Below are 24,527 nucleotides of genomic sequence, written 5' to 3' on the forward strand. Positions count from 1 at the left end.
TATCACTGATAATCTTCTATGGTTGTGTTGTCTTAGTGATGTACCGCTGCACAGCAACATAGGAGACGGCCATGGAGGTGGGTGGGCGTTATTCGGGCCAGTATGGCATGTAGTCTCTGCAGTTGGCTCAAAACCAGAAGGTCGAGGGTTTGATTCCCGAGTACGAATAAACGTTTGGGCAGTTTCCGAAAATTTACACCTGATGCGTTTAGTTTGGGCAGCGCCCCCGGCAATTAGCGAGGGAAATGTTACAGTCTGCATAAACTACATGGTTTTTTGTGTATTATTAAACAATGGGCTCGAAAACAACCACTGGTAAAGTTTATAAGGTAAGCAACTTACGCACGTGGTCAGATAGTTTCAGATTTTTATTTGCTTATCCTGCACACCACTCCCCCCCCCCCTCAATCCATGGACAGCGATGGACAGGTTAGTCTCCCACATTTACTACCTACAATCAGTAAACTGGAGATATTGGGGTAAAATTCCTAGTAGGCAATTCTGACATTTACACATTTCTTGAATATTTGCTGAAGAGCTGTCTCTAAATTTACGTACATTTTCGCACTCCATCACATAGTGACTTTGTGAGAACAATTTTGTTGACAGTTTACATTTGGTCAGGTCTACATCATTAGGTAATGAAAATTCACAGATACTTGTAACCGAGTCTAGGCCGAGCAGTAGTAACATCTAGGAGTCTGCTGATTTTACTGGATGAGCCATAGATGTGTGGCTGCTCTTGCATGATGGTGTGATGGAACTGCAAGTGTCATTTCATTTTGCCTCTGATCTACAAGGCCTTGTTGAAGTTCTTGAAGTATTATTGCTCTCAGTGCTTGTAGGCAATCCAGGGTTATAATCAACTCCTCTGGAGGCAAATTCTTTGACCAATTCATCAGCGCTATCACGCATTTGGAGGCCAATACGAGATGGAATCCACATGAAATGGACTGTTGTCATCATTAATAACTTTGTTGCATTTATGTGTATCTTCAGACACGAGCATGTTACAATTGTATCTTTAAAGAGCTGAGCGCAATTAAGAATGTCACTTACAATTAAGGTGTCAAGTTTGGAAACGTGTACACATTTGGGTACAAGAAGTAGGGCAAATAGTTTGGTCTGGAGGGTAGAGGCCTAGTTTATACGGACTCCCCACTCAAAATATAAGCAATCACCCATTGTCAGGACAACTGCACTTCCAGCTGAACCAGTGGCGTAAGGTGCACCTATCTAGCAAATGAAGATAACACTTTTGAAAATATTTTGGTGTAGTACGGAACACAGTACAGTACTTCCAACATGAAAGGAGACTCACGTGTAAGCAATTCCTGTGACCTCTGGACGCTTGAGGTCACCTGGGGTCAGCAGGGGTAGCGAGGTCGAGACATACATCTGGTCCAGAATATGACACGAAACTGTCTGAAAGGTGCAGATTAAGGCTAATGATTAGTCCATATAAAAGCACATTCAAATCAAATGAAAAACTATGGAAAAAAAAAGTGGTTTACTCCTGTATACTATATATTTTAAAAATATACAAGAATGTTAAAATCAATTTTAAGCATAAACCGAAACTGCTGTAACAACTGAAACTTGAAGACTACGCAATATTCACACACTTTACACTAAACCATTTGACATGAAAATCTTAGCTTATTTAAACCTCCCAGGCTGCGCCGACCTGCCAGAGGCTGGAGTGACCTATACTGACCTTGTGGAGGGTAGAGTTGGTGCCACCAGTGTAGGGCTGGGGACGTGGAGACACCGCCTCCCCTTCGTTGATGCAGGCGCCCCACACGCTGGCTAGGCTCCCTTGACGCCTATACACACGCACACATACAGAACGTAGTTTAACATTGAGCAGAACATAATGAACTACTACCACACAGTGCAATAGGCCAGGGTAATGGTGAAAGGGGTAACTAAATAGCATAAGAATAGATAATGAAGAATCAATGAAATTTATATTCTTTATCTAAAATGTAAAAACATGACTAACATTGTTTCAAACGAGAACATTCTGAAATTATTGTGGGTTTAAGGGAGAAGTGTTGGTAGAGGGCGGCGAGTAGTGGATATGTTGACAATGAGAACCAAAAACGTTTAGGTCTAAACTCCCGACCCTTACAATATTGTTGACCTGAGCTGGTAGACACTTTCGAGCGGAGGTGTCAGAGACAGAAGCCTCTGAATGCGTCTCTGGGGAATATCTGAAGAGAAGGGGGCTTACCCCCCCCCCCCCCCCAGGGTGCCTGAAGGAGCAAGATGTGCGAGGCTTAGAGCACCAGAAGGGTTTGGGCGATAACCTCGGGGATACCTAGGAGGATGATAGAGAAAAACTCGCTCACTCATCCCCAGACCACGCCCACACTTTCCTTTAAGCCCTATCCCTCCTCCAAGTGTCCCTATTGTAGCAGGGGGGATTGCCACAAAGTCATGTCCCCCCCTTTTCCCTTCAAGTATCCCCCAGGGAGGCCCCTCAGACCGGCGCTGGAAAATCTCGCCCCACTCATGTCCAGTGTTGCCAAGCGAGTGGGGAGAGTGGGCTTGGTTGGATCTCAAAATACGTTAGTTCCATGGTCAACATATCCACTACTAGCAAAGGATCCTTTCTAACACCGTGGTGGAGGTAAGCTTCGGTAGACGCAAAGCATTGAAGTTGGCCAATATAACGACTAGCGCATTTATGTTCCGATATAACATATTAAAAAAGTATGCAAATAACTTATTAAAAGCATCAAAACTCATTACTAAAGCATGTTAAAACCACGACTCTTGAAGCTTATCCCTACCGATCCACGGTTTCGTTTTCTTGCTCTAAATGGTTGTGCTAGAATAGATGGTGGGTTAATAGCGTTATAAAAAGCAGCTGGTTATAGCACTAGGCTGGCTATCACATTCTTAAACTACTACTACTACGAGTTAGTAACATTTGCAAACAACATTCCCATATATATAAAGCTGGCAGTGTGTGTGCATTAGATGGTAGGGACTGTGGGATAGCCTAACCCAGAACGACACGCCAGCAATTGAGCCTAAGACTATTACTTAGGCTCAATAGGCGTCTTAGAGAAATTATGTTTTAATATGAAAGCGAAACCAAAAGTATTTAAATTATATTTCAGTCTTCACAAAACTGATATATGAATAGATGGATGGATGGTATGTGCTCTGTGGCTATGGAAATGGCACCATGTATTTCCCATAGGCGCCAATCTATACAAACGTTTTAAAGGCTCGGCCTAAAACAGTGAACAGAGGAACGCGTTTCGGTATTGATAGATACTAAAATTAAGTACAGGTAAAACAGACCTTCAAGCTGCTAAAAGACAGACACCTGGGGGCCTCGCGGCTGAGTGGAAAGAACTTGGGGGCCGTAGTCCTAATGGTCCGGGTTTGATTCCCGGCCGAGGCGGAAACAAATGGACAGTTTCACCCCGATGCACCTGTTCACCTAGTAGTATAACCTGGGAGTTATACAGCTGCTACGGGCTGCTTCCTGGGTGTGTGTGTGTGTGTGTGTGTGTGTGTGTGTGTGTGTGTGTGTGTGTGTGTGTGTGTGTGTGTGTGTGTGTTAGAGAAATATATGTAGTAGACAAAATAAATTAGTTAGAAAGGCGGGGTCAAAGAGCTAATTGCTCGATTCTACAGACAATAGTAAATACAAATAGTAAATACACACACCCTCCTGTTTAGAGAGTACTGTACTGTACTTAGAGTACCGATGTGCACCATCACACACATACCGACGTAATGGACAATAAGAAAGTATAATTTGGTACTACTGAATTTGGACAAACTGGAAAAGGTTTTGTATTTATGTTGCTAATAAAGCCTAATCTAACCATCCTGGGCCTAATATGGTACATGTGCTATACTAGGTCTAGGCATTTTGAAGTTTGGTTTTTGCCTTTATACTTTTCCCGGGCGCACTGAAGTGAATACTACCATATTCTACTCTCTAATTGTCGGTTACATCAATGTATGTCCGCATAGTTACAAAAAGGACTATCTAAACAGAAGGATGAGTTGCGCACCCGCACACAGCCTGGAGAGAGTAATGTTACCATTAGAGTACATGAAAAGGACCATTGACCAGCCAGAGACAAGTGCAGAACCCACCATATACTGTACTGTACTTCCCCTCACACCTTGACCCCTGCCATAACCAGGTACCATTGTTAAGTCTAACAACTCAATCCAAATTAACTCTTAAATTGTTTGTAATCAGCTAAAGGTCTACAACCTTTAAATTAACTAACTTTTTATGCATTTGTAGCCTAGCATTATGTATTAGTGAACACAAATATTAATTGCATGCTGAATAGAAGGAGTTAGGCAACACACTTCTCCCACCTTTAGTTAGTACTTGAAGAAATTAACCTGTTTTATAATATCTGGAAGAAGGCAGAGACAGTGGATAATGTTAAGTGAAGAATCCCTTAGGGTCAAGCATCTTACTTCGAGACGGACAAAGAAAGCTTCAAGACAAAGAGTGCGATTGCAATCTTACTTGCAGAAAATGCAGCAGGAACTAACACCTCTGAGGAAGAAAAATTAAGTGTGTGAATAGACTTCAATATAAATAAGCTCTACAAATTATAATAAAGGCAAAGCAGTATAACTAAAAAGGAAACAATTTTCAGGGAGACAAAAGAAAATATATATAAAAGATCCTGTCATGAATGGTGTCCCATACTAGAGAGCGGTGCTGATGGTACTAATCACAGTGAACTGGCAACAAGTTATCAGAACTACACAAAGTGAAAGCAGTTACGTGAACCAAACGCTACTCGTGCTGGATGGGGCACGGAAGGACTGGGAAAACTAAATACTCTCAAGAGGTATTGACAACCGAGTACTCCCTAGTCTGGAATTTGGATGGTTAGTTATTTACTGAACGAGAAGCACCCACAAGGTCGTACTTGAGGGCGAGGCTGGTCTTGGAGGCGGCATGAGGCAGGGGATGGGCGAGGCCGGTGGTGTTGGTGGTGGCGGTGCGGGCCAGGGAGCGGTGCAGGGTCATCGCCAGCAGCAGGTCCAGGAAATTAAGGATCTTCTGGCGACGGATCGGCGACGGCTGCTTCAGTGCGTAGTCCCTGGAAGAGCAGGAAGAACATGAGCCCCCGCAAGACCATTAGCACTCAACAGTCCCTGAAAGAGCAGTGGGTTGGGCAACGGGATGCCAGTTCCTGGAAATCAATGGTCTCCCGCCCATCTACGAGGGCTAGGATCTTACACGGCCCACCTGGTGCCACAACTATGGGTGGGGGGGGGGGGGAACCACTAGGTTAACCAGTTTTACCGTGCCATTTACCCCGACGCTATGTATAACTTGTGTACTTCCTGCAAAACCCTTGCTGGAAGTCCCTCTCTTGAGGGACGGAGGAGAATATTGCACACGTCACGGTGGTGTCTGCTGCACGGTGGGTGTAGAGGGGGGGGGGTGTAAGAGGCCCGCACACAGTGTGTGGCAAACATGCTGGTGGTAACCCCTATTATACAAGGCAAGGTATATGGTAAAGGTTGATAAAACAGGTAAAAATAACAGGACAAATTATTTTTGAAATGAGTGGGAGAAAGATCGAGACGGGCAGACTGCGGGGGGGGGGGGGGGGGAGGGGAGGGGGGATAAAACGGAAAAGGGCCAAATATGATAGCCTCACCAAGCAAGACAAAACTCGTGTATTAAGCTCTTTAACGTTCCCCTAAATATTGGATTGCCGTGCGCAGTAAACAAGGCAGTTGAACTATTCCGGACCCCTTAACAATCGTGCGGGTGGTTAAACAAATGTTAACAAGATTTGCATGATGGGATTCAGGAACTGGAGCCAATCTTTTTTACGTTAAGACATTTTTGTTGGTCTAGTTAGAATCTCTATTTGCCTACTATGAAGGTCACGATGACTGGTGACCCCAGTGACCCGCCTCGACAATTTTGGGACACCTGACCAACAGTTGTCAAACTACCCGCTGCTGACGACGACAATCTAATAAATCCTTGGTAGTGTATATCAATTTTCATTAAACGTATTTTTTTACCATTAGCGCTCGAGCTCAACTTTGTATTTTTCACACCTACATACACCTTGTATGTACTACATATTCGTATACAAGGTGTTCTAATGGTCATCTCGACAGGTTACAGTTGCTTAAATCTACTAACGTGGGGTGAGAGGAAGAGAGTAAATAGATCAATAATCCATATGCCAGCGTAACAGGTTAATGTGCACCACATACACTATTCCTGGAGTGCTCGACTCTCCAGGACATGAGCATAGTGCGCTTGACTATCACAGCCTGACTCTCCAACATGAAGAGTCCAAGAACAGCCTGTGCACCTAACAGGACCACAAAGCTTAGCTAGAGATATAAAAACCACTTAGTCTATCCCTTGTCCTTTGACCAAAAGCGGCACGTCGCAAGCCATACAACTTCCCTCAGATTCCTCGAAGCACCGTTTGGCAAGGGTGGCGGTCCTGCACGGGAAAGAGCGAGCGAATAGAAGGCACCAATACGCCCAAGATTTATTTTTCAGACTATATAGACCGTTTTTATTAACCCTGCCAACCTGGACATGGTGGGAAGGGCTCCTGTGCCAGGCAAGTCCACTACGGGCTGACCATAGCCCGTGCTACTTGGAACTTTTTGTTCAGAGTAGCCTAATCTAAACCACCACCACAATAAAGCTAGACCTCACGGGAGACCTCTCCCGTCACGCAGGGTGCAGTCGCACCTCCACAGATCTCCAGTATCATCTATTGATACTGGTAATGGCTCAAAAGGGGCACCACTTACGGGCTATTCGTGCCCGTGCCACCTTTTGGGTGGCTTAATCTTTATCATCAAGCTAGACCTCACTCCCCGGCAGACACTGGTATGAGCACTCCTCTTGGATGGGGTCACGCGCGTGGTGGGCGGCGCTGCTGGCGACCCGATCCTCCACCCTCATTAGCACGAGGTGTTGGATTCCATCCACGACTTGCTGTGTGTATACTCTGCTGCCACGGTGCTTTCCTTTAGTGTTCATGTCGTGTCCCAGGGATGGAAATGTTTATTTTCCACAGCACCGTCATCCATCACTGGCACACTGCGCGGCTCGGGTGACCCAGGCCGCCCGCCATCTTTACAACACTATTTTCATTGCTGAAGTATTTTCACTACATAACCCATCATCAACTATTTACACTACCTGGGCACCGCCGGAAGCTGATGATTGATTGATGAAGATTAAGTCATCCAAGAGGTGGCACGGGCATGAATAGCCCGTAAGTGGTAGATTTTTGTTTTGGAGTGAATATACACTGTGCTGTGGTCACATTTAAATGGTCAGGCTGTTATCGCGGGGAGGATACTGCTCGACAGTATTTGAGGATGTCCAGCTGCTGGACCCCTTTTTTTTACCAGAAGAATGGCAGTATTGATTGCTTCAGGGTGGTTACTGCAAGATTATGGGACTAAGCTCTTCCAAAGTAGTTGGTTGCTTGACATTCCATGAGATTGTGAAGTAGTTGTTTTTCTGAGATTGTTTGGCAGAAGATACATTTCCTCTGTCGGGGTTCACCAATCTCCCAGTTGCATCTGTTACCTAGACGTAGTCTATATAACCGAACTGCTATTTCCCTGCGAGTTCCGTTTGGGATATTAACCTGTAACTTGGTGGCCTGATACCATATTGCAGAGGGGCGAACCTTCTGCTACTCTGTGGTGTAGACAGGGAGCAGGTCGGCCGAGCGGACAGCACAATAGACTTGTGATCCTGTGGTCCCGGGTTCGATCCCAGGCGTCGGCGAGAAACAATGGGCAGTTTCTTTCACCCTATACCCCTGTTACCTAGCAGTAAAATAGGTACCTTTGTGTTAGTCAGCTGTCACGGGCTGCTTCCTGGGGGTGGAGGCCTGGTCGAGGACCGGGCCGCGGGGACACTAAAGCCCCGAAATCATCTCAAGATAACCTCAAGATAGATAGGCTTTGTTGAGGCGCGAGTTTTTTTGGTGATAGTGTTCATGTACTCTAGGCTGGGGTTGGTGATAGTGCTCATGTACTCTAGGCTGGGGTTGGTTATAGTGTTCATGTACTCTAGGCTGGGGTTGGTGATAGTGTTCATGTACTCTAGGCTGGGGTGGGATTGTTTTATGCATCACTGGATGACGAGTTGCCAATTAGGCAGTTTCATTGGCTTTCATTTAATGGGATTCCAACCTGGGATGGGATCCAGTTTAGGGTCATGTTGTCTTTTGCTTTTAGCTACTGCTCCAAGATACAAAATGGTGGCAATGATTTCCACGTTCTCTTTCCACTGCATTTTGTTTCTTCTAATATTTGAAGTGCAGCTTTTGAGCGAGTATGATTGCATTTTGAGTGTTTTGTGCAATCACATTTACAGCACACACACATTGTGTCTACTGATCCGTCCGTGTAGATGTGGGTGGCTCCTGCTACTGTAATGCTGCGCATTTGTTTTTCAATGATGCACCTTAGAATCGTTGGATCACAGGCAGCCTTTCATTGGAAAACCTTCCATTACTGTGTGGCCACGTCTGTGGTAGAAAAAAAATACTATTCTGAAGGTAGGCTCCTCCCATGGTGGGGAACAAGTGTAGATTCCGTGTGGATGATCACCACCTCTATCAAGAATCGTACTTTTTATCTGTAGTCTACCGAGGAGTGAGATCTAGATGTTTCTGCATCTAATACCCCCCCCCCCCTTTAACTTCCCACACTTTAAAACAATCTTGTTTGGATCCTTAAATGGCATTTTCATGTGTGTATTAACTTCCCATAACGTTACTGATGTTATCCCCTTGTCACCTTCCCTGTTACACCCCCCCCACACACACCCCCCCACCCTACCTGGGAGTCTGGTCCTCATTATCAGTGAGGGCAAGATCGCCGCCGGCCTCCGCCAGGAGTCTGAGGACCCTGCGGGAGCCCCTGTAGGCAGCGCCGTGGACGGGGGTGGCGCCCTTGAGGCCACACCGACGATTAGGATTGGCGCCCAGCCGCAGCAACAGCAGCACCACCTCGTTGTCCCCGCCGAAGGAGGCGCAGAAGAGCGGAGTCTGGCCGTGGGAGTTCACGCTCTCGATGTGTACACCTGTAGGAGAGGGAGGGAGGGTTCTGGTTAGTATGGCGGCAGCGGTCACGATCATTTGTACACAAACATTGGCTGTAATACTGGGAACTGCTGCAATGCAACCCAAGTTTGTTTTCACAAGTATATTGGCCTATATGCAGGCACGTGCACGCGCGTTAGCACACGCGCACACAGTGAGGGAGGATGGGTTATGATGGCTTTATGAAGATTAAGCCACATAAGGGCACGGGCATAAATAGCCCGTAAAATGTGGGGGGGGGGATGGGTTGTGTTTAAAAAGAGACGAATGGAAAGCAGTTTAAGTCAATCAAGTCCTATGAACTGTGAAACACCGGTCCCCCACAACCCCAGTTTCTCACCCCCCCCCCCCTCAATCCCCTCGAGAGGCAAGGAGGGAGGGGGGGGGGGGGCAGCAGGTGTGTAGGGAAGGTCGTGGGTCACTTAAGTGCCCATATTTATCACTCCTGTCCATCCCCCATCTCAAGCTCAAGTATGTTTATTGAGACAAAGAAATGCATCTCAAAGGGATAGAGTAGCTTAGGCTATTTCTACTCCCCCCCCCCACACCCCCATCTCATTATCGCCGCCCGACATCCATACTAAGGGGAGAGGGGGGCGGCACCCACACTGGGGGGGGGATCGGTGGGGGGGGGGGGCGGCGGCACCCACATCAGGTACACCCACGTTTTGTCAGGGAAACACTGCACCAGCCAGATATATAACGTAAGCTACACAGTGGTTTGAAGTGAATTTCCTTGCCTGGTGATGTGTGGCAGGATGAAGCGGGCCAGGTGCAGCATGGTACAAGTGACAGCATCAACAACCCATACTGGCTCCCCTAACCATAGAGGAGAGGGATGGAATTACGCTATAGCCGTGGAATGAGCGACGCTGCCCAATAAACCACTTCATCCGGAGCAAAATAAATATATATATAACAGGCACTATGGCAATGTATAAATAGAACAGATCATCTAATTCGATCATATATATACATCGTCAGCCTATATCAACATGTATATCCTGTGTGATCCAGATTGAACACCTCACACAAGAAACTTCTGTACCTCTCCATCTTTAAGCACAGCTTATACTATCTCAGCTGGCATGATTCAAACCAGAGGGGATAGAGCTCTGTGGTTAAAGTCAGCTCATCCCAGAAAGCTAAGAAAAACTATTTTTTTTTAGTCTAGCTCCAATCTGGGTTGTGTGAGGTCTTACACCCTCCACCCTGAGGGAGACGCCCACAGGGAGGAGAGCAGGACAGGCCAAGGGGCACCACATTAGGGAGACGGCAGTAATGCTGCTTTATTTACCATTCAATGGAGAGGGACCTCTCGCAGCATCTTCAACTGTGGAGCAAAAGGGAGGGAGGAAAGGAAGGAGTGGGAAGAGGGAAGGAGTGGGAAGAGGGAAGGAGTGGGGAAGCAGGAAGGCCGACCAAACCCAAGTATATGAAGAATAAAGGAGCAAAACTAAAAAAAATCCCGGAAGAGTGGGTGTGTGAAGAGCAAGACAAACTGGAGGAGGAGGCAAGGGAAGACTGAGGGGCGGGGGGGTGGGGGGGGGGGGGTGTTGTGAGGTAAGGAGGCGGGGTGAATGAGGTCAACACTGGCACAGGTGAGAGCACACAGGGAGGAGAATACCTCACCGTGATGCCCTGCATCACAAGAGCAAACATCTCGTCGCCAGTAGCGTCTCCCACGCTCCTTCAAACCTTCTCCAGGCTGGCTCTCACAGACGGGTGAATGGGAGCTGGTGGGAGAGGAGGAGGGGGGAGCGGAGAGGAGGAGGGGGGAGCGGAGAGGAGGAGGGGGGAGCAGAGAATGGGGTTGGGGGAGCAGAGGGTGGGAGAGGGGGGGAGGGACAGGTTAAACCTATGCATGCTATCTTACCAATCATGCGCGCGCGCGCACAAATCAGTCACGTGACAAAATCCATAGAAGCCGTGACGAGGCTTCGAACCTACGCGCTGGGTGGCAATTCCCAGACGCACGCTCTAGCCGACTAAACCACGACATGGTAAAAAAAAAATAAAGTATTTTAAAAAGCTATGTTTTGGTCGACTTTGGTTACACCTCGGAATGACACTTTTAAGCTAGGCCTATATGTACAGTCATATTACAGGCCGCGGGCGCCACACCAGGCCTAGGAATGTTTAAGTTTAGTTTTTTGGCTTTATTTTGTTCTCTACAAACTTAACGGGAACGAAACGTGAAAATTGTTACCGGCAACAGTCCATTTTCGTACGATTTGTACCAATAAATTCGATTTGATTCTGTAAGTACGATATTTCCGGGTGGGGGGGAGGGGAGGAGGGGGAGGGAGAAATCTAGATTATCACAGTGCAGACGTTCAACACAGGTACAGCTATAACCACTTTCGTATCTAGTAGCGAATGCAAATTACTACTATGGTTTATACACAACGCGAGGGGCTGAATTTTGAGACATTGGTCACGAGTCGGTCTGTATACCTGCCACAATAAACACATTGCTCCCGGGGCGGCAACAAGGACAACAAAAACAAGGCCCCCGGGGCGGCAACAAGCCAGACAGACAGAGAGAGACAGTCTCTCCAGGACATAATTATGGGAATGTAGCGGGCGGAAGGGAAAAAGATTTAATCGTAAAAGAGTAATACGTGCTATGGTGTGTCCTTGGGACCGTGGGGGGAAGGGGGGGGGAGGCGACTGGAGGGGGGGGGGGAGCGCGCACGCACGCACATACACATGGGTGGGACGCGAACAAGGGGACACAGGTGGAGACTTTAGTACCCACATGAGCCACAGGGACGTTAGAAAGAACTTTTTCAGTGTCAGTAGTTAACAGGTGGAATGCATTAGGCAGTGATGTGATGGAGGCTGACTCCATACACAGTTTTAAATGTAGGTATGATGGAGCCCAGTAGGCTCAGGAATCTGTTGATTGACCGTTGAGAGGCGGGACCAAAGGGCCAAAGCTCAACCCCCGCAAGTACAACTAGGTGACTAGACAGACAGACACGGGGAGCAGGTACAGAGGAAGCAGGGAGAACGGCAATAGGATGCCCTGCCCCCACCCCCCTCTGGCAGTAACATAGCTGGACAATATTTACACCACATTTGCATACGGCCATCGGAAGTCTCTCCCCCCCCCCCCCCCCCCAGGGTTGAGAGGAAAAGGGGGGGGGGCAGGGCTGACAAGAAGCGACGAGTGGGCGGGAAGGTGTCGCCTCTCCTCGCATTAAATCCATCACTATACATACCAGATACAAGCCTACTAATCTTTCACGGGCTATTCATACCCATGCCACCCGTCGGAAAATCCGACACCATTTAATATCATACAGACAGATAATAATTGCTGCTGTATTACCAACAAGTTACCCATAGAAAACGTAACTTGTAGTGGAATTACCGTCTATAGAAAACGGGATATCATCACCACATACTATTATAATTCACCAGCTATTCTGCTGGGAATTATTCTTAAATACATTAGTCTTTGGACTTTACCATCATAAAACATCTCATATAAATTAACTTAATTATCAATATTAAAGTAGAGTAAATGTGACCCTTCTATCACTTATTGACATCTGGACAATGTAAGCTAGCGTCAGGAGTGAGGAAGGAGGGGCGGCCATTGTTATTGTCACCTCCGAGACGCGTGGAGCAAATTTGGCTCCTATTATATCTGGACAATGTCGGTCAGTAGTATGGAGTGTTAGACATTGCCATTGTTGATACTTGACCAGAGGCTCACGGGAGCAAATTCGGCTCTGTTAATTTTACTTGGACGTAGTGTTATGGAAACCAAAGGTGTACCATCTTCAACACGCTGTCAACAAATTCAAGTTAAGTGTTCTTTCCGAAACCCGTTTATCTATCATTAGTGGCCATTAATGTCATTGGGTAGGGTGTCCCGGTTAGAGCACGAGGCAGCCTCAAACTAAAAGGTAATTAAGCCAGGTCTTCATTGTTCCATGTACAGTATTTTCTCTGATATACCTGTCATATAGAGGATTCTGGCTTTACAGCTAGCGCCCCTTTGACAGGTCAAGACGAGGAAGCATGCTTTGTGCATCAGTTACCAGGGTGATGGAAGCTACCTCAAAGAGGAAAAATGTGGTGTCTACATCCTGGTTGTACCTGGTGGATTAAGGTCAGCTGTACTATAAGATAAGGAACCTCATCAATGTATGTAGTCTAATACTGTAGTTTGATTGGCTGCATATATATAAATTTAATTAATATAAACCCCCCCTAATGTGTAGAGGATCGATTTGTGAGATTATGAGATTATTGCAGAAATACAGTCCACTTATCATTATACAAATTGCTATCGAAGTATATAAATTAATGTAAATATAAATTCTATATATATTCATATAAATTAAATAAATATAAATCTCACAGGTCGGTTCCCACACCACCTCTTGGGTGGCTTATATACGTCCGTATTCACCAGTAGTATCAATTTTCGGGCTCACCATAGCCTGTGCTACTAGGAATTTTGTTCCAGGTAGCGAATCATTTAACAACAAACAAAACAACCAGTAGTACGACACCATTTGGTCACCATTTGGTCCGGGAGACATCTCCCGCCACGCAGGGTGCAGTTGCGCCTCCACAGATCTCCAGCATCATATTTTGATACTAGTAATGGCTCAAAAGGGCCACCACTTACGAGCTATTCATGCCTGTGCCACCTTTTGGGTGGCTTAATCTTCATGAATCAGTAGTACGACACACACTTAGCACCGCTCCTGTTGCCAGGTAAGTCCACTTCGGGTTCACCATAGCTCGTGCTACTTGCCCCGCTCCTGTGCCAGGTAAGCTACGGGCTCACCATAGCCCGTGCTACTTGGAACTTGTTCCGAGTAGCTGAATCTATAACAACCGGTAGTCAGATCGGGTTGTCAACAAAAAGTCTTCAAAAAGATTTGCACCCGCAAGATAACTGGAAACTTGAGGGTTGTACTTACGTTAATCCCAATGTTTAACACTGTTCACTCAAGACAAGCAAGTCCCATTTGTGCCCGGGTAGATTATGAACAACCCAGCAGGTTATGATGTGGCCTTTCTACGTGCGTACGTACGTACGTGTGTGTTTGTTTTTCGCGTTTGATTAGCAAAACTGTCCAGATGGCGAGGGCCCCATTCAGCTGTTTGGGCCTAGAGGGGCCCCCTAAAAATAGTTCGATCCATCCCTGCCAACGACCCCCCCCCCCCTCCCACGATTGTCCATCCAATATTCGACCCTCTTCACCATTCAACACAATCCCCCATCCTGCCTCCCCCCTTTCGATACAAATACAAAACCACATTACATCATGGGAACCTAACGAGTGTAAACACCTTGATAAGGACAAAACCCCTAACAGCTGGACGGGACAACGACACTGTTCGCACTAGCGCTAACAACCCAATTACACTTCTGGATAGCCATGGCTGCTCGCTCGATACCACCACACAAAACATGGCAACCCAGGAGGGGGCGGAAAGAAGGAACTATCAAGGGAAAGCGCCAAGCTATATAGCACTGGGAAGGGGTCAGGGTAAGGATTTGGGATGGGATGAGGGGAAGGAATGAGGGGAAGGAATGGTGCCCAACCACTTAAAATTGGACGGTCGGGGATTGAACGCTGACCTACATGAAGCGAGACCGTGGCTCTACCGTCCAGCCCAAGTGGAGAGTTAATTCAGCAAATGTTACAGATGTAATTGTTGGGATAATAATCAACTATTGCAAAAGCACTGGACAATATTGGCGACGATTTGGATTGCCGCCTTCACACAATCTTCAGGGATTGACATTTTAATTTTTTGTGCCTCACGCATTGAACAAATTATAGGGGCCGGGGCACCGACTTCACCAAACACGTCGTCTGCATAGAAGCATTGATTTTCAAGGTTGACTCCATATGAAGGGTTCTCCACCAAAGTAACCCACCCAACCAAGACTATTGACAAATGTAATCAAAGGCACTTAAAATTAGGTCTTGTGCGCACTGTATATAGTTGCTTCCGTGGTTCCGCTAGGCACAGTACTTGCTCCGTAACTTTTAGACAGACACAGACAGACAGACACAACCTGTAGGAGTAAATTTACAATATCAACTCAACATTTAGCACAGGATGCACGATGCTGCCAGAGCTTTTCACAGGAAGAAAGAAGATCTGAGGATCTAGGAATACTAATGCCAGACGGCTTGGTAACGTTTAGAGAGCGCATCAAAGCCAACCAACCGCAGTACCTGAGGAGGACGGCCGGCCGCCAGCGACAAAGGACCAGCCACGCCACCTGCTGCTCTATCTCGTCATCGCTGCCTCCACCCTTCCTTCTTTTTCACAAATTGACTCGCCCCCGCCAATCTGCGTTCAGTGGCCCTCCCCCGCCTGTCTGCGTTCAGTGGCTAATCAGACAATTAAAAATTGTCCCTTACGGGTCCCCAAGGTCTTCCCAAAGCCCGAAATGCATGGGAAATGATTGCTCTTGACGTCTTCTGGAGTTACCCAAGCCCCAGGGTACTTGGGAACAGTTTTCTGTTGTGAAACAGAAGATGGTGATCGTGTCATGGCGAACTTTAACAATCTTCAAAGCTACTGTTGCGGAAGAAGAAGAATTAAAAAAACCGTGTGAAGGGCCAGAATTCGAAAAGTATTTACGCATCCTACTTACGAACATGCGCATCTACTCTATGATGTTTGGCGGCTTTGTTTACGTTTATAAAATAGTTTGAGCACAAACTTTCCCAGTTAAATATTATTGTTATAAAAAAACCTAGTTCTTCGGAGTTCATTAACGGTTTAATATATTTAAACAAAGCCGCGAAAGATTGAGGAAAGATGTACACGCTGGTTCTTACGAGAAGGGAATTATCAGGGGAAAGCGCCAAGCCATTACGACTATATAGTACTTGGAAGGGATAAGGGTTAGGGATGGGACGGATAGGTGGGAGGAATGGTGCCCAACCATTTGCACGCCAACTGCTCTACGAATCCAGGTCCAGGAGCTGGAGCACCCCCCCCCCCTCTCCCTGCAGCCTTTGACCTTCCTTCGGGTTAATTGGTGAAGTGTTGTCAATTTGTAGTTACAGCAGGCGGGAGAAGGGTATTAGGAGGCGAGTCTCCAGCACAGGAGAGATCTGCGCCTGTGTGTGTGTGGTTGCTTCTGCATCCCCAATGTGTGCTTGCTGGGATATATTGGTTTCTGAACTCTGAATTATATCGTACCCACCCCCCCTCTCTTTCTGAACTGAACACCCCCCCGTAGGGAGGACTGCCCTCGATAAAGACCCCCTCTACGCACCCCCACAACCCTAACCCCGAGGACGCTTTGTCATCACCGTCTCGTGTGTGAGACCGTCCGTCCACCTCCCTAGCCTCTATCCCTTCCCTAGCTTCTTAACCCCCCGCCCCCTCCACCTCCCGCATTTCTTCCCACACTCCTCCACCTTCAAGGCAAGAAAGACAATTCATCAACAAATTAAGAGTGGTGGCGGTGGACAAGGTTGGCGGGTGACCCTGAACCACAGCGCCGCCCCCGCCGTCAGCGGGCCGTCGTAGTGTTCCTGACAGGGGGCGCTCTTCCCCCTGACGCCTAGCTGAACGACTCTCGCTACGATCACCAAGCACTGAAGCATTCATTTTTTTAATTAACCCACAAATTTAATAATTCTGTAAACAGTTCCTTTTCATGCACGGTACCTTTTTCAAATTTTTTTGTATAGCATGATAAAGACTGCCAGTTCGCTCAAGAACAGGTTTCCAGTATTTTTACTTGATATTCAAGGTCTACAGACGGCAATAATTCGTAAGAACAAGAAGTATTATACCACCTATCTGCAGGGTAATGTCTTCGTTTCATTATGTTATAAGTGGTAATACAATTTGAGTATTCGTATATGGAGACAAATAACCCTTTCCAACTAGCTGATCCTTTCTAGACCTGTTAGGCTACGTGTCTCTTGAGAACTATAGCCCCTTGCCCGTGGAGCCAAGCTTTCCTACACAGTCTAAGCTGGTGTGTTAGATCAGATACGTTTGCTTAGGTGAAGGAGAAAGGGTAGAACACACACTGCTCTGTCTGAAGAGATACACGTGTAATACAAACGACATGCAAATTCTGCTAGAATAAACATACAAATTACCTCTAGAAGCTGATGGTGAATCAAAATAGCTATACAACAGTCCGTTAAGGAAAATGTTTATATTCAAGATACATATATAGGAATAAGCCATCATAGGGGCCGCACCTTGCAGCTATGACGGTGAACAATGAGGAGGAAGAGGGACGCGCATAGCTAGGCTAGGGGATGGAGAGGGGGGACGGATGAAGACTGAGGAGGGGGAGGGGGGGGGTAAAACAGATAAAAGACCTTGTGACCTCTAGCGAGGTTATCAAGAGGGGGGGGGGTGGCGTCATTCATAGCTGTATGTCTTGTCTTTGTATACACGAGGCGTGGCACTGTTACGTATGGTCCTCTCCGTGTGTGTGTGTCGTCGTGAAGTCATGTTTGTTTGGGTGTAACACACATTGTTGGAAATAACTGTACTTTTGCCTTCAGTTTTTTCAGGGATATTCCTGCCCGGGTCCTAAGCCTCTGGCTGGTCCACTAAGTGTTGCTTGTTTCTGTTTTACTTGGGCGGAGTATGAGTATTTATGACTCGTATGGTCGCTTCAGTAAGATTTTGCCATGTGTGTTTAACAACTTCTTCTGCTCTGTTGAATCTAAGTTGAAATCTTAATGGGTGTGTAACTGTGCACTGTATTAGATAATGTTCCAGTGGTCTGTCGGGCATTTCTCCACAGTGTTGACATTTTCTATCATCTTCCGGAACCTGTTTCCCCATGCACATGGGTATCCCAGCCTGATGCGAGGTCAGTGTACTTCTGTTCTACTGCTTCCCTTCAGTTACACAGTGTTGCCTTCACCTAAATATGACCAATTAATCACCACTTTAATTTTATTGAATACCGTTTCTATCATTACCATTATTTCTCTACTTCATTGGTCATTAATTTAGACCAAGAAGTTTGAGATGTTGAAGTAAATAAATGTTTGGGTCGCCAAATCTTACGTAGGATAACGCCTCAAAATTTTTGAAAATGTTTGTGCAAGACAGATATAGATATAGCGACCGAGTACCTTGGCAAGCTCAAGTTGGGAACCACAACACAAGACGCTCAAATTCTCAATTCTTCAGGTTGAGGAATTCACAGAGCAGATGCACAAAATAGAGAACATCCTTGATAACCTAGTAAACCCAGCTCCAGATATGATCTTCCTTGGAGACTTCAACCTGCCAATGACAAACAAAAATAGAGCAGGGAACTACCCTGGAAACAATCAATCACAGGTAAGAGAATTTAAGATTGTGACTAATTTCTCACTCAACAGATTACAGAACCAACTTGGGAAAAAAAACACTAGACTTGTTATTCACAAACAATGATGAACTAATCAGACATTACAATCTCAGATACTACATACTCAGACCATACGCTCATTGAAGTGTAAACTAACATTAATAACGGTAGTAGGTCCAAGAGAACCAACAAGCGAGAAGGGGTAGTCAATTCAATTTCATTTCAACAATAAGAGGATTCGATTGGGAAAAAATAGACCTTGCCAACATCCAATGGGAGACTATCTTAAGCGACGAAACTCCCCACACGGGGGATAGCTCAACTGACAGCTGAAGCTTACAAGATCTGCTTGAAGCATCTGTCTGTCAGGAGGGTCAGAAAGAGGATTACTTTAGAAAGAATGCAGACGACTGTACATAAGGAAAAACAATAAATGCTTAAACAGACACTACCACCACAAGAAAGGAAAATAAACCTAAAGGAGGAGATCGAAGAAATAGAGCAAACGTTGAAGCGATCATACGAGACAAGGAAATGGAATTTGAACAGAAAGCTATACAAGAGAAAGAAAAATCCAAAATATTTTTTTCAGATATGCAAAATCAAAATCCTCTGCCAGTATTGGAACATTTAATTACAACTCAAGGTACGTACACACAGAACAGCAAGGAAATTAGTGAAATTCTAAGAAGCCAGTATGAGGCTATGTTCAGCACACTAATAACATGAAAGTTGAAGATTCAGACAGCTTCTTTATGAATGGCACCCAAGTTACAGATAATATAACGGATAGTAACACGAACTCTGAAGACTTTGAAGAAGATTTTAGCAATGCCCATGCACTCAGCCCCTGGGCCTGACTCGTGGAATTAAATATTTATAAAGAAATGTAAAGTACCAGTAGCGCGAGCGCTCAGCGTAATATGGAGAAAGTCTAGATACAGGGGAGATATCAGCAGCACTTAAGTCTGCAGACATAGCTCCTCTGCACAAAGGAGGGGAGGGGGGGGGGGTAGTAAAGCCTTGGCAAAAAAAATTTGACCAGTTGCACTAACATTGTCACAAAAGTTCTTGAAAGAGTGATTAGGAATTAAATTTCTAGTTTTATGGGAAATAATGAACTACACAACCCAGGACAACATGGATTTAGAGCGGGAAGATCCTGTCTGTCATAGTTACTCAACAACTATGACAAAATCACAGAAGCCTTAGATAAAAAAAGCAAAAATGTAGACGTTTTATACACAGACTTTGCAAAGGTATTAGACAAATGTGACCATGGAGTGATAGCCTATAAAATGAGATGAATAGGAATAACTGGTAAAGTGGGGCGTTGAACTGTCAACTTTGTCAAACAGAATGCAGTGTGACTGTCAATCAAACTAGATCAAGCCCAAGTGCAGTGGAAAGCTCTGTACCCCAGGGCAAAGTCTTAGCACCGCTGCTATTTCCCTTATCTCTGATATAGACAAAAATACTAGTCACAGCTTCATGTCATCCTTTTTCAGATACAAAAATCACCATAAAAATTTCCTGAAGACGACGCTTAAAAACTGTAGGCAGATATAAATAAGGTCTTCGATTGGGCAACTGAATATAATGATGTTTAATGGTGACAAGTTCCAGGTACTTGGGTATTGTGGAAACGAGGAAGTTAAACGAAACACAGGGTACAGGCCAATCATAGAAAGAAAGCAACATTTAAAAGATCTGGGAATTATGATTTAGTGAACATAACCAAGCTAATGTAGCGGCGGCCAGGAAAATGATAGGATGGGTTATGAGAACGTTCAAATCCAGGGACCCCACAGCAATGCTATATACTATTTGTCACTGGTGCTGTCCCGTCTTGAGTATTGCTCGGTACTCGCTTCCCCTTTCACAGAGCAGGAGAGATTTCTGAATTAAGAGGGAATACAGAGAACATATACGGCACGCATAGACACGATGAAACATCTAAATTATCGAGACCGTCTCAAAGCTCTCAAAATATACTCTTTGGAATGGAGACTAGAAAGGTATCCAATAATATACATCGAAGATACTTTAAGGCCAGGTCCCAAATTTGCGCAGTAGAATAAACGAAAGATACGGAAGGAAATGCAGAATAGAGCCAGTAAGAAGTAAGGTGCGCCATAATCAGAGCACAGTTTCTAGGGCCATTCCTATTGATCGATGTAGGATAATAGCTCCTTAATTACCGTTTAATTATGAACAGTCCTAATGATCCCTAGTTTTAGTTTGAGAGAGAAAGGCGAACAGCTTCTTGATATCCACACGCGAACTGAAGACGTTAAATTATCAGAGGGAAAGGCAAAATAATTAAAAAAAAAGGTGGATTTACACAAACCTTACCCAATTTCGATATTAATAAACATGCAGGAACCACAACCATTATCATAGCAAAGCTGACGTTGGAATGAGGAAATCCTGGCGTGGGGAGCAACCATGCAGCAGCATGGAAATCTATTTCTGCCCAGAGAGCGAGATGGGCAGGGCAGGCCAGCGAGTGAGTGAGTGAGGGCAAGCTAGTTAGTGAGGGGCACGCTAGCCAGCTGATAGGCCTGTGAGAAACTAAGTAAGAGAGCACATAAGAATATAAGCGAATAAGTGATGGGAACGAGTGAAGGCGTAAGCGAGTGAGCACGGTGGGAGTCCCAACACTTCCTCGTCACGCGCTAATATAACCTGTAATTTGACGCCACACTGACTAATGCCTCCAATATTAATACGCGAGTCTTGCCATTTTTTGGAAAGTTCAAGTCCTTGCACGTAAACACCGCCGACGAGTACGCCCCAAAGTCTCCTGGGACGAGGCGTTCCAGTACTTGGAATAAGAGGAGGGTCGCGTGTTCCAGACCCCCGGCGTGCGTCTTCCAGGATTGCTCCAGACGCCAGTTCCAGTCCCTCAAGCAGGTTACTGGCACCACACCTGCTGTTGGTCCAGCCTATCCTGACAGCCACATATCCAGGAAGCTCGAGGCAAAGAGTGACAGCGAGGGAGGATGACGAGGTGTACCCGACCTGCGCCTCCGGGTCCGTCCTGGACTACTTCTGTCCAGGCCACGTGGCCCCGGGACAACATTACTAATCTAAATGCGTTTCAAATAACCCCTTAAACTGCTGTACCTGGAGTGTGGGCGAGTGGTGTGGTGCGTTGTGTTTTTAATCCTACCACAATCCCCCCCCCACTCCTTACCCAACCACAAGCCCCAAAATTACCCCCCCCCCCATCTCCCCAGAACTCCCCCTACTAACTCAGCAACGCCCAATCCATCCACCCCCCCACCCCCCCCCTCTCCATTACCCCCAGCAACCCCCTCCCCCCTCCACTAGTTCTCTTGTGCTCATTAATTCCGCGCCCCACTTCCGGTGGGTTGTCCCCCCCCCCCCCCAGGGTGCAACACGCGCAGAGGGGTGGAATATGGGAGGGGGGGGATAAAGAAGGTAAACAGGAGGGAAGGCACGAGAAGATACAGATGGATGGGATCGAGGCGCCACAAGTCAGCCCACAGCCACGCTCCTGTGCCAGGTAAGTCCTCTACGGGCTCACCATAGCCAGTGCTACTTTCAGCTACTAGGAACCAAAAGTTGCATCTAAAAACGGGACGCCAGATTACGGGCTATTCATGCCTGTGCCACCTTTTGGGTGGATTAATCTTCATCAATCAGTCAACTGGGACGCCAGAGGTCACGACCTCTCCGTCATCTGTGGAGGTGCAGTCGCACCTCCACAGATGACTCCAAAGGGCCACCACTTACGGGCTATTCATGCCCGTGCCACTTTTTGGGTGGCTTAATCTTCATCTTTCATCAGCTGGGACGCCAGAGTGGCTCAGTACGCACACCCCACTGATCAGCGAGGTCACTGGCGCCCAATAAACTAATCTTTATTTCTAAAAGTACACAGTAAAGCCAGACTATCTACTCGATATTGAAAGCCAGTGATGCCAAGCGCCTCTGGCATCCGTTCTCAGGCTAACATGGTTGCTATTGGCGGCAGCATTAACGGATATTGACTTCGTACACAAGACAGTCCCCGGTGGACAACCCGTCCTTCGCACTTGCTTATAGTCAGTATTGGCTTATTTAATAAGTGCATGTGAGACATACTAATTGATTGTGAATATTTTAGTTTACCTTGAAAAGCTTCATAGAAAACACCGACCTCACTTAACCTTCTTAGTATGTTAAGATGAGCATCTTATTGCTTCTTATTTACAATTATTACTTAACCTATCAACGGTATAGGTTAAGTAATAATTGTAATTAAGAAGCAATAAGATGCTTAATCTTAACATGTGTTCATACATAGTGAAGGCAGGCAGGTATGAATACAATAACACCCGTGTAGTGAAGAAGAGATGCTGGTGGAAATAACTAATTTACATAATGACTCAGGATGCATACTCTAATATACTCACATAGCGTTCACCCGAGCTGGATATAAACAATGGCGCCATCAAATGACGAGTTTAATACCGACCAGCTTCCCGTCTTGGGCCGGGAAGATGTGGTAGTTATCAACGCAGCCGCCAGGGGCACGCTCCTGCCCCGGGTAACGCCAGATCCTCACACAGCTACGCTGGGAGGGAGGCAGGCAGGCAGGCAGGGAGGGAGGCAGGCAGGGAGGGAGGCAGGCAGGCAGGCAGGGAGGCAGGCAGGCAGGGAGGGAGGCAGGCAGGGAGGCAGGCAGGCAGGCAGGCAGGCAGGCAGGCAGGCAGGCAGGCAGGCAGGCAGGCAGGCAGGCCAGGCAGCCAGGCAGCCAGGCAGCCAGGCAGCCAGGCAGCCAGGCAGCCAGCTTGTGTAACAACGTGGATAACACACATTATCAAACAATTACTTGCATGAATGTTAAGAATAATAGCCTCGGAACCGTCTTTATGATCCTTATACATGTCAGGTCGGAATGCAACTGGTCTGAGCCGCGGCCGACTCACGATTGATTTGATTGATGAAGATTAAGCCACCACAAGAGGTGGCATGGGCGTGAGTAGCCCGTAGAGAAGTCTTAATTCCCTCCCTCCCCCCCCCCCTCCCACACGGGAGTACAGGACGACTTCTGATTAGTGTTGATAGTTTCGGTAACAATTGAAGACCAAAACTGCACACCGTACCCTTGTGTGCAGGTTGAGGTCTGAACAAGTGTGGTATCTAGGGGTTTCGAAAACAGATCCCTATAGTTTACTATTGCCGATACAAGTATATTACCATGTATTTAAAAATCGCCATTATTAACCACACCTAAATCTTTGTCAGTCTTGGCGAGTCGTTTCGTGGACATTGCTTTCCTGCCACACTATAGCAACTTTCCTGCATCATCACCACCACCACCACATTTAGGCACATCAGCATTTGTGCAGCTACCCTATGTGAAGGGAAGTACAGTGTGTCAAGAACTAGCTTCGTGATGCTAAAAAAATCGTCATCACACTGGACAGTGAGATGGGGAGAGTTTTAGCGTCACGTAGCTAGTTGCTGACACACACTGTACCACAGTGAATTACTTTACATTTATCTGCATTACAAGACGGCGACTCTTATCTCTCTCTGCCCACTGTTTTAGCCAGTCAATGAACCCTTGGTAGACTAAAACTGTGTGTGTGGCTTAAGTTGTAGCATTTAAATAATTTTGAAATCTGCGAGTAGTGATTTCTTAAACTAGCCTTTTTCCGAAGTAACTTGCATTATTAAGAGGACGGAGCCGAGTACCTATTGCGGCGTCGGACGAGGCTATATTATATAGCCCCTCTCGCTGGCTCCAGTACCTAGAGCCCTCTGTTTTCTGAACCCTCTTGCTCTTACTTTCTTAAAGGCTTACTGGGCATATACAAAGCCACGTCAATGGCTTTCTGTGTGTGATTAAATAATTCTAATAACTTTGTTTGATAGGCTCTTGATACAGATTCCATTTTGGATTCCAGTCAAGCTGTGGTGTGTGTGTAAAGGTTCCAACGCTCTCCCTACACCTTACCAACACCCGTGTCCCAATGACAGACTGAGCGCCCGACGGCCTGGCCCCCCCCCCCGGGTGAGAGCGCCCGACGGCCTGCCCCCCCCCCCCCCGG

The 24,527-nt window shown here is 46.4% G+C and overlaps 1 protein-coding gene across 6 annotated transcripts in view; it reads right to left on the minus strand.

Moving 5' to 3' along the window:
* Positions 1-24,527, minus strand: part of LOC123747858 (serine-rich adhesin for platelets) — a 253,551-nt gene that overhangs the window by 19,382 nt on the left and 209,642 nt on the right. For 4 of the 6 annotated variants that reach the window (XM_069300602.1, XM_069300609.1, XM_045730066.2 and 1 more), the window contains 5 exons: positions 8,860-9,103; positions 4,932-5,105; positions 4,520-4,549; positions 1,718-1,826; positions 1,322-1,425 (listed from right to left, as the gene is read on the minus strand). In XM_069300602.1, coding sequence (XP_069156703.1) covers positions 1,322-1,425; positions 1,718-1,826; positions 4,520-4,549; positions 4,932-5,105; positions 8,860-9,103 — 661 coding nt within the window. Of the gene's footprint in view, positions 1-1,321; positions 1,426-1,717; positions 1,827-4,389; positions 4,550-4,931; positions 5,106-8,859; positions 9,104-24,527 lie in introns of those variants that run through there. The other 2 variants (XM_069300615.1, XM_045730068.2) reach the window with 2 other exon arrangements.

The sequence above is a fragment of the Procambarus clarkii genome, chromosome 5 (genome assembly GCF_040958095.1).
Source record: "Procambarus clarkii isolate CNS0578487 chromosome 5, FALCON_Pclarkii_2.0, whole genome shotgun sequence".
NCBI lineage: Eukaryota > Metazoa > Arthropoda > Malacostraca > Decapoda > Cambaridae > Procambarus > Procambarus clarkii.